This window comes from Diplotaxodon limnothrissa, linkage group LG4 (genome assembly GCF_057381915.1).
Source record: "Diplotaxodon limnothrissa isolate DT_005_m linkage group LG4, D_limnothrissa_male_GT1.1, whole genome shotgun sequence".
Classification (NCBI taxonomy): domain Eukaryota; kingdom Metazoa; phylum Chordata; class Actinopteri; order Cichliformes; family Cichlidae; genus Diplotaxodon; species Diplotaxodon limnothrissa.
The window spans coordinates 9,772,616-9,783,461 of NC_140599.1; the positions used below are offsets into that span (position 1 = coordinate 9,772,616).

The window sequence follows — 10,846 nt, forward strand, 5'->3', positions numbered from 1 at the left end:
ACCCACCGGAAGAACCACGAATAATGTGAGTGACCCGAGCACATTAATTAGAACATGGACAAGAAGTGGGTTGTATTATTATTGTGGGCAAAGCACCCTTTTGGTTCGTGTCCCAATGGGAAGCGTAGGGACCCCGGAGCGGTCGTTCCGGTGTTCCAGTGTCCATTGAGGAACTTAGATGCCATAGAGTGGGCTGAGGAGTGATACAACACGAGGTGTGGTGACATTTCTTTTGGAATGTCAAAAGAGGGAATGTGGAGATACAGAAATTCTTTCATTGCTGCCATATAATCTGTATCATTATAATTGCATTAATAACATTCTTTACAGCATTATTTCATTTAATAATATTTCTTACAGTATTGATATTGCATTTGAGGATCCTTTTATTATGTTTACTTTTATTACAGGTACAGCCAGAAGTATTTTATACACATTGCATAAATATTTGTGCTCATTCAGAGTTGTTGCATTAGTCTACAGAGGGTCTCAAGCTCTGTCTGGCTTAGTGCATAAAAGGATAACTGCAATGCATGCTTACAGTACATATAATACATATAATCTAGGAATGTATCCGGCCTGAGGCCTTAACTCATTTGGTGTCTTACTATATTTTATTCTACTTGGTAACAGACGATCAGAGTCAATAATTAGCCTCAGAGACCCTGAGGGCTTGAAGTTTATTACCTTGTATGGAAGGTGTTATCGAAAAGAGAAGTTCTATGTCTGCTTATAGCTATTAAAAATGTACGATTAACGGTGACTAATGTCACAGGGGGGCGTGTACCCCACTGCTTTATAAGTATCCACAACATGTATTTTGTAGTGATGTGCGATACCACTGATTTCCTTTCCGATCCGATACCAAGTAATATTCAGGGTGGTATCGACGATACTGATCCGATACCGATACTTTGTACAAAACGGATTTTATTTATTGTATCTCAAATTATAGCGTCATAATGATTACAGGACATCAGAATACCTTCTTCTTATCACTTAATAATGCAGAGTTCATCATATAGAAATAAAAAAACTAAAGTTGTGCGCTATTTGAACACCTTGCCTGCCTGGAGGACTAAAGGACTCCGTGAGAGACTCTCACCCTAGCAGCACCTGTCCCTCTCCTCCTCTTCAGTTCGCCTCAACATATGCTCGTCATATTTTGTGATATGATTTACTCTGAGGTGTTTGACAAGGTTAGTCATGTTGCCACAACCATACATGCCAACCCTCCCGATTTTTCCGGGAGAATCCCACCTTTCTCCAGATTTTCCACCCGGACAACAAAGTTGAAAAACCATATCGCAGAATTCATAGCGCGGCCCAGCCAATTCCAGTTTCCAACAATGACGGCAGCGACTTAGTTTTAATATCACTCTTATTTCTCTTTCTGGGTCGCAAAAAAACTTTTAACATATTTTCAGGTGAGAATGTAGCTGTGTAAACTTCAAATATCTGAGCCGACCGACACATCGTCTTCAAACCCCCGCGGTCTTTCACCACTCGGGTTAAACATGATGTACAAGTCACTTTGATAACTTAAAAATGTTCTTGTTTGGCTTTTTCAGTGTTTTATTTGTTCGTGAGTAAATCGGTTTGGCTGAGATTAAAGTTATTAGATTAGATTAAATTAAATTAAACTTTATTATTCCCTCGGGAGGGTTCCTCCGGGGTTTTCACACAGCTGAATAAACGTCAAACAGAAAACTGATTAAACAGAAGAGTTTACGTCAGTGTCCGGTTATATTTTAGACAGCAAGGAGCAGACGGCAGAGTTTCACTCCACCGAGGGAGCTCGTGACGTACTACCCGGCTTTCTTTAGACCGCGAAGGCCGGTCCTCAGGTGGAAGCAGCCTCTGAATTTGGACACCCCCGCTGTTTCCGGGCCGGCCAATAATAACGGTGACATTTAACGTATTTTATCCGATAAATAAACCCTGTAAAATATATTTATCCGCCCAAACAGCCCTTTTGAATGTCTCCCTAATTCTGAGGTCTCAAGGTTGGCAAGTATGGCCACAACACCTCACTTTTTTTGCCACATTTATTGCAAACCACGGCTCAGCTGTTTGTGGAGGTAAAATACATCCGCACAATTACGCTCAGCCATTGTTGTGAGTGCGCACGCCAAGGGGCTGCGAGACATTTATACAGCCGTATTTCGCACATGACTATGAAAGGCGGAAGAGGAAGTAGTTCCTTTGAATGTAGGCAATCCGAATGTTATAGTTTCTTTCCACTGTGTTCCTGTTAATGATAAACTACAAATTTACTCTAAATTACTAAAATATCGATATTTTAATGTGAGAATCGATTCTAGAACATAAATGATTGGTATCGGAGGAATCGATATTTCAGGATCGATCCGCACATCACTAGTATTTTGGTCAGAGGACATATGCTGATGTTTTCTCGCGTGTGTTAATAAACTCATCGTTTGATTGCACTTTTCTGGGGCTTCCGTGGTTTGTGACACTGCTCTACATTGATCGATTTCGCGTCTTTCATGTCCTCTTTAATGAAGCAGGTTGAGATTTCTTTAGACTGGCATATGTTACATTTGTCCTAATCTTTAATCTTTATTACTGGATAACTGAGAACTGACACGGGTGGCATAAAGCAATAAAATCTGGAGAACACAATTGTCAGATATTTGGTATTATTTTTGTATTTTGCTGTGTGCACAGAACGGAAGCCACACGTGTGCTGTGTGGGACTCCTCCCCACCCAAAAAAACAAGAAAAAAAAAAAAGAAATAAGAAAGATTATAACTGTAATAGACAAAAAAAAAAGCTTAGATCCCTATTCTTCGTGTTTTTTTTTATGTTTATGCAAAATTAGAACATTTTAAATGACGCAAACAGTCACGGTCTGTTTGCTGGTATGCGTAAATCACACTATCGCTGTCGTTTTAACTCTCGTTTCTCCCTAAGTTTCCTTTTCTTTCTTCTTCTTCTAAAACAGATCCGTTGCTGCGCCTTCTCATGGGTCAAAGCATGTGTCACTCACGTGGTTTGCCCAATGAGAAGACCGAGCGAGGACGAAGAGGCGGAGCGTGACGCAGATCGAGTCTTGGAAAACCACACGCAGCAGCGTTCAAGATTTAGTTGTTTCGTTTCCCACCTGCTGAGCTGACCGATCAGGCAGACAAACATCGATAAAGGTATTGATCGATTGGTTTGGGAGATGATTTCGCAGCGAGCGTTTCTGCCACGCTGTGATCTATTTGAAATCAAAAAGACTACTAAACCTTTTAAACGCAATACTGGCTGCTTAATGCGCATTAACGGATTAAATAGAGTGAAATAGTAGAAACTAACACAGCAGCACAGAAAACGTTTGTATTGTATTTTTAAATGCGCATAATCTGCCAGGCCTGCTCGGAGTGGTGAGGGAATTCTGCCTTTTGCACTTTACAGACTTTCACCGTGTGTCCAGCTCAACGATCCGCTGATCATCATCATCATGGCTCTGGATGGATGTGGCTTGTTCTGCAAATATATCCTCATCATTTTCAACATCATCTTCGCGGTAAGTCCGGCTCGATTTTAATACTGCGTGGTTAATTACGGGAGGGTAGAGGGAAAGGCCAAGCATGGCTTTCGTTTTCTTTCGCCTGTTTTGTGATCAATTCTTGAGATAAACGGGCAGAAAAAAGGCGTTTGTTTTTTTACATGAAGGATTAAAAGTTGTAATTTTGCGATGAAACAGGGGTGTTGTGCCAAAAAGTGGTTTCTGGTATTTGCCAAACAATTTGAACTTCTATTAATGAACTGTTGGACTCTAATCTGTAAAACACATTTCAAGTTGCAATAAATATAACAATAGTTCTCCAAAGATATTACAGGTGGTCTGGACTGGAATGGTTACAATGTGGGTACAATAAAAGAGTCTTACAGATACTTACAAAACAGGTCATTTATTTTATTTATAATCCCATAAATCACATTGGCTACAGTTAGTTTACTGATATAAGCAAAGACATTACACAAAATTAAAAAAAACAACCCACGTAGAAACGTAGACTGTTTTGCACACGATCACTTTTTGGAACAACACCAGGTTTCCTTGTGGTTTCGTTTCTTAGGATACCAAGAGAGGTTACTTTCATTTTCAGGAATCACCTTTACCATCAGTGTAAACTGTGTGCTTGGCACATCTATAAGCTGATAGGAACCCAACAGTATTTAATTTTTGAAATATATATATATATATATATATATATATATGTATGTGTGTGTGTGTGTGTATTAATAGTCACAAAAATAACAAAATAGGAGTTGTATGGGATGGGATCAAATTAAGACCCACCATTTCATTTTTGTTCTTAGCTATTTAGTGGGATTTCAGAAATGTGAGGTTAAATTGTACAGACTCTTTAAAATAAGGCAGTATCTCCGATGAGTGGAAGAAGAATAAAGCCGTCTGAAAAGAAGAAGTGAAAACTTTCCTAAACAGCATGAACAATGCTGCCGCGGATAGATGATTACCCTTCACACCTCGGTGTTTTGTGCAGCAACTGAGAAACCAAATGCCACCACGTCAGAGTCTTAGCTTACACTATACTTCAAAGTCCATAATAGACTTTGAATCATGTAGTCCCCACTAAGGCTCCTCAAAAGCTGGTATGTCCTCAATCTCAGCTTTCACCTGTTTCTTTCTGACCCTCCTCCACCTCGTCTCCTGACACCACTTCCAGAGTTGTGAGTAAAATCCTGTCGGCCTCATTTAGCCATCACATCGTTCTGTGACCAAACAAGACCTGAAACATGTTTCTATGAAACACGATATGTAAATTATATGTAATAAATGTAAATATTTAAAAATAAAATCTTTTGAGTGCCGGACAAAAAGACTGATACAACATGGTATCACTGCGACATTTTCAACTTCTTTAATTCTATAAACTCTGTCTTATTGCAACATTTGTAGCAGGTTTCAGTGCCAGTGTTGGTATGCTTGACAATCAAAAAAACAAAGTGAGAGAACTTTATGGTATTGGATAAAATACTAAATAATACTTTATACTATAATACTAAATGGTTTAACTTTTCTATTTTAACTGTTCTTCTTGGTTCTGTATGACATCAACGAGAGCAAAATCCTTAATGTGGTCATCACAGCATCAGTCCCGCCCACATCCCGTGTAAATGTTATGCTTGCGAGGGACAGCCAATCAGAAGAAAGCTGTCTTAAATGCCTGAAATGCCAATTTCTTGGTTGTTTGTCCCCTCTGCCAGCTGTTCTGCACAGTGTGAAAAACACTCATCTGTCACACAGCATGGTTTATAAATATAGACCCTAAAAACCTATATTTCAGTAACCAGATGTGAAAGTAACCAAGAATGTTGTTCATTACACTTTTGTCCTGGTTTTATTTCCTCATGTGACAGGTGGTGGGGTTTGCCTTCCTTGGACTTGGTTTGTGGTTGAGGTTCAGCGACAACACAAGAGCGATCTTCCATGTGGAGGAATTAAGCTCCAGCACATTTGTTATGGGTCGGTGCATTTATTAGGTCGAAGAATCACGATGGTACATTTTGCTCCGATGCATATTTAACAGACAGAAACGGCCCTCTTTCCCGCTCCGTTTTGTTAACAGGTGTGACTGTGCTGATCGCTCTCGGGGCAGTGATGCTGTTTGTGGTGATGTTTGGAGACTACGGTGCCTGCAACGAGAAGAGATGCGCTCTGCAAGTGGTGAGTTGTTTTGATGGGTAATGCATGTTGGCTTACAGTCTCACTTTTCCGTAAAGATGGGTGTCAGACCAGCTGTTTCCTGTGCTGTGAACACAAAACCCTGTGTCGCACAGTGGTTACACCTTTTAACTGTTATGGGAAAGTTTTAGGTTGCTTTTTAGGTTTAGTCAGAGAAACCAAAACAAAAATGTGTTAGTAACGTTTAGTATACCCCTAGTAATCCCATTTGGTCTCGTTTCTTAGGAGTCATTAAATAAAAATAAAATAAAATAAAATAAAAAAAACCGCCCTGAACAAGAAGTGCCCTGCAAAGACATGTTCAGAACAAGCTTAAATACCCCGCTGCTTCCTGGAAGACTCCTTTATTCATTAACTTTATGGCAAATTTTAACGTTACTGTTCAGGCTTTTATCTGTGTTTAACAGGAAGACGGTGAAACGTTTTAAAACCACCCCAGTGCCAGCATCAGAGGTTAAGGTGAATGCTGGAAATGGTGCTTAAATGTTAGAGCACATGCATCACCTACATGCTGGTGCAAATGGTAAAATCTGTGTAAAGTCGTTATTCAAATCAGATCCTTGATTCTAACGTGTACATCAAGTTCAACAAGTTGTTACAACATAATTTCTGTGGAACCACAGAGACAAGTCAGAGTGCCAGAGGAAAGTAATTAATAAGCTGCTCTCCGAGTACTCAGTCTTCTCCATTCATCGATGACACAATGAAACAGGAAGGAAGGAAGGACGGCTATTTACAGAGCTTCTGCTCCCCCCATCAGTCAAATAGTCTAAGATGATATGAGATACAAGGCAGGTTAACATCATGTGGCATACTAAGTGTTAAAAGCCGACTTTGTTTAAAGTCAAACAAAAGCCGAGCGTAGCATTGTGGTAAAAACCAAAAACTTTGTTTTTATTGATGCTACTGTCATTATTGGTTCTGTTTATATAGTTGGTTCCCCATTGATTCCCCTTATTGCTGCCAGATCAGTAAGCCTACTAAGGTTTTTAGCATGAGTGCAAATATTTTATCCTATCTGAGTCTAAACACAGTGTAGAAATAGAGTGCAGAAAGGTTGGCGTGTGTCTCTGGTCTGCAGGAGCTGCACGGCTAAAAGTTTAGAGATTTGCAATGCAAAACTGTCCCAACCCCACCAATCAGACAAGGTCTTCGCGCAACTGCATTGAATTGTGCAATTCCATTCTTGGATCATGCACTAGAATATCATGACTTTAAATATTAAAAGAGGTTTATAATTGTTAGCCTCAATGACCGAAGTTAGGAACTTCAAGAAAGCTAGCTAATTGCTTTCTTTTAAAGACAGAAGGCCAACATATGGATAAGAAAGTTTGGCCAGCTGGATAAAAGAAAAGAATCTGGTCGTTTATTTCTTTTAACCACCCAAAAGACCACACTGACTCACTGCTCCATCTTTTGGTTTAGATTGGTATTACATCAAAAGTACAGCACAGCTCGAGCTCAACTTAAGTTGATGTCTCTTCAACACAACATGCAGATGTTTTGCACATAAAGTTGCAGAATTTGTTTCTTCACATCTTGCTGAAAGCTGTAGTTACTTTTGGGAGGTCTGAAACACAGGAGTGTGCAAGCACCTTTTGAGCATCTTATATGATGCAGAGGTTTTTGAACCACTTAAACATTTGGCCTTTTGATTCAGACCTTTATCCAGGTTCAGATACACAGAACATTTGATTGCATCGTGTGAAGTGTATTGCCCAGTTGGCCTTGACAGAGGATATTTTGTAACTTTGTGTGTAATCACGCTGACGAAACAGGCAACTGGCAATAATCACACAGTGACCTCTCAGTTTTCTTGGCTGTTTTTTTCCCCTTTGCTGTGCAAATGTACGGTGTCCTAACTGTAAATTACATCCTCGGGTCAAGCCCTCTTGGTTTTTAAGGATGTTAAAGTTAAAGGAAATTAATGGATGTCCAGGACCAGTTAAATGTTTTGCTCTGAAATCTTCAGGCTGTATCAAACCTGCAGGAAGAATCCCAGATGCAAGGAAGGGATAGGGAATTTGAACATTTAGTCAAGCTTGAAACAGGTCCTTGTTAGAATTTACTGCAATGTTAAGCCTCGTCTTCTCTTGATGCACCCACACAAAACTGGAAAAGCTGTTTCACTTCCTGTTCCTATGTGTTTAAAAGTGTTTAAGTTAACAGAGTTCTTCCTGTCCCTTCAGTTCTCCGCCCTTCTGGCCATACTGGCTACACTGGTAGTTGTTGTTGGAGTGCTTGTCAACATTAAAAGCAATGAGGTGAGAGAAAATACTGATAAAAGGGATGAAAATCAATTAATGTGTCCAGTATGTCCTGACCATAAGATTGTGTTTTGATCTCTCATGTTAAAGGTTGGACTCAGGTTTGCCGAGTTCTATGCTAGCTTGTATACTATCTATGTGGCCAATCAAGACCCAGGAATTGCTGTCACACTCACCTTCATCCACAACACTGTACGTATATAAGCTGCTGTTTTTCATTTTTACCTAATACTAAATTTTAACTCTTACTTCCTATATACTCAAGTCTTTTCTGCTTTATGCATACAAGTTATATGGCTGATACACACCGAGAAGACGTCACTGTCAGCTGTTTCCATCAATTCCTGTGGAAGCAGTAAAGGTGTTTAGTTTCTCCACAGGGCTGCGCAGGGTAGTGTTTAAGACTTGTTTTTTGCCTCCCTTCACCTCTTCCTTCATCTGCCTGCTTTGCAGCTTCACTGCTGTGGATTAACTGGCGTCTCCATAATAGAGCTCGTTAAGCAGACCTGCCCCGAACCAGATGGGTTTTTTGAACGCCTCAAGATGGATGTAAGTTGGTGCCAATAAATGAAGCCGTTTACAGTGGTCCTGCCACCACTGCTTTACCTCTTTCACTCAGCTGTACTGTACTAGATGCTCAGTTTGTTCGGTCTTCCTGCAGAGCTGTCCTGGCGTCATTGCAGATGTCTTTATCGGTAAAGCACCAATGATGATGGGCATCTTCGTTGGAACTGGAGTGCTCCTGGTAGGCAAATAATGCATGTTTACTTTGCAACAAGTAAAGCTTCAAATGAGTTGGCAAATGCTACAAATAGTAGGGAAGAAGATAGCACAGTCTGTTGTTCCTGTTACTATTAGTCTATACACAGTACTAAAGGTTCTATATTGTTGTTCATGTCAATGGCCATACATTAATCACTTTGCACTCTTCTCTCTTAAATACTTCTTTCCCCTCCCTTTTCGAACTTTTTCTTCTCATTTTATTTCCCCAATCATTCCAAAGTTCATTGCTCTGATTTGCAGCATTACCCTCAGCAGAAAGATCGTTTCTGCCTCAACACCTCAGTACATTATCCTGACTCAGACCACTTCTACTCAGGCTAACTTTCTGCCAGCTCAGCATGAAGTAGTCACCAGCACACATGCTGACCAGGAGCCGGTCTTTTTCACTCCTCTCAGCGCAGCCAACATCCCTGTGGCTTATGCTTAGTGCACTCTTCATTCTCACTGCGCTTTTCTCGCCATTTTGATTTTACTCCACATTGCTTTAGTGTGAATTACACATACTCTATCTGCTGCTCTCAGCATTGTCTCAAATTTTTATCATTAGCAGTTATAGGAGAAATCCAACCTAACACACACACACACACACGACTCAGCTTACAGTTGACAGGTTTGACAGCAGATCACAGCATTTAGCAAATGAGTTTTCACATTTTTAAAATCACCAAAGTTGCTTCATCTGCAGAAGGATTGACATTTGCTGGCAAAACAGTATAAGAAACCCTCTGGCGCTCTGAATATTCCCGCCACCACTAGTCAACTCTTCAATCTTTACTTTAGTGCCTTTAAACACACACGGCCAGTATATCAACAGGGTTGGATTTGTCCTGTTTGTTTCGACTTCTCTCTCACACTTTCTCAAACACTTCTGTAGCTGCGTGCTATCTGATTGCTGTGGCTGGAAGGTCTAGCCTCCTTCACACTCTTTCACCTGTTGCTGGTTCAGTTCTCGGGATGATGTAGTGGGTTGGTCATTGCATAGCTCTTTATCCCATCCCTGCTCTTTACTTGCCCTCCTCCTTTGTCTGCACAACAGATGGTGGCCATGGTCTGCGCCATAGTTCTCCTGAACCAGCTCAAGAATGCCCATCAGGAGAGGACAGTGTACTACTCAAATGTGTACTAAGAGGCGGATTAGGGTTTTACACCCTTAACCACCTCCTGTCAAAGGCCACTGCTTTACATACAAGCAGCACATCAGTGTTTACATATTTTCCTTTAGCTATGATTACATTACTTCAGAACCATATTTTGATTAAAAGGTGTTTTTTTTTGTTTTTTTAGACATTTAGCTTAATAAATCCTGTAACATGTGCACTAACCTGACAGGCCTCTAGATTATTGTGGCCAAACCCAGCCATGAGAACACATTAACAAATTCAGCTGGTAAAACATGAATTTTATTTTTTTTAAAACATTTTTTCTCCTGAAAAGTTACGCTGTTTATTTATGAATGAGTATTAGGGCCACGTTAAAGGGGGAAGAGAAACAACGTGGCCATGAGCATACGGACGCTGAAGGTGCAGAAAGATGCATCTGGTTAAAATGAAATAGCTTGAGATGGACCGATGCAAGGACATTTATGGTCACACTTATGCAGTACAGATGTTGTACCAAAAAAAACACAAGTTTCATCAGCTTAACTCAATGAGGCAGTCTATAGAATAAAAAAAAAAAAAGACAAAATCTCCACATTTTCATTATTATTATTAATTTTGAGAATCGTTCCCCCTTCATGTGACCCTAAAACTAATAGTTTGTGTCTGTTGCACACAGTAAAAGTCACTGGATATGGTGAGTCATGACTGTTAAAAGGGAGTCAGTGTATCATCTTTGTTATAGTAGAGGTCCAATTACAGCAAGGTGTAGCATGGTGGGTGTCATCGCTCTAATGTGAGCTTCAATTTCACATTACTTTTTAGTGGCTGTATACTAGAGTATTGTTAAGAAGTGCATTCCTTTTAGATTTCTGGTAGAGGTTGCAGAGGGCCAAAGAGCAGGTCAAAAAACAAGAACAGCAAAAAAGACAGCCAGGTACCCGAGAGGTTCAGTTTTAGGTCAAACTGTTTAAACG

At 40.2% G+C, this 10,846-nt stretch overlaps 1 protein-coding gene across 2 annotated transcripts; it reads left to right on the forward strand.

Moving 5' to 3' along the window:
* Nucleotides 1–3,089: 3,089 nt before the first annotated feature.
* Nucleotides 3,090–10,458, forward strand: cd9r (CD9 molecule related). Of its 2 annotated transcripts, none has more exons than XM_085352102.1 (9): nucleotides 3,090–3,167; nucleotides 3,424–3,535; nucleotides 5,398–5,503; nucleotides 5,607–5,704; nucleotides 7,912–7,986; nucleotides 8,080–8,181; nucleotides 8,443–8,538; nucleotides 8,651–8,734; nucleotides 9,809–10,458. In XM_085352102.1, exons 2-9 carry the CDS (start codon nucleotides 3,470–3,472, stop codon nucleotides 9,896–9,898), a joined length of 717 nt encoding a protein of 238 aa, XP_085208228.1. In that variant the 5' UTR covers nucleotides 3,090–3,167; nucleotides 3,424–3,469; the 3' UTR covers nucleotides 9,899–10,458. The 2 variants fall into 2 exon arrangements, with proteins under 2 accessions (XP_085208228.1, XP_085208226.1); XM_085352100.1 differs by having other exon boundaries at nucleotides 8,993–9,874.
* The last annotated feature ends 388 nt before the right edge of the window (nucleotides 10,459–10,846 follow it).

What these genes read in the sequence shown, in the direction of transcription:
- cd9r (XM_085352100.1), top strand. Translation starts at nt 3,470, where the DNA reads ATGGCTCTGGATGGATGTGGCTTGTTCTGCAAATATATCCTCATCATT. An exon ending in TCACCTTCATCCACAACACT is followed by an intron (nt 8,182 to 8,442) that starts GTACGTATATAA and finishes CCTGCTTTGCAG; the next exon opens with CTTCACTGCTGTGGATTAAC. An exon ending in TTGGAACTGGAGTGCTCCTG is followed by an intron (nt 8,735 to 8,992) that starts GTAGGCAAATAA and finishes ATCATTCCAAAG; the next exon opens with TTCATTGCTCTGATTTGCAG.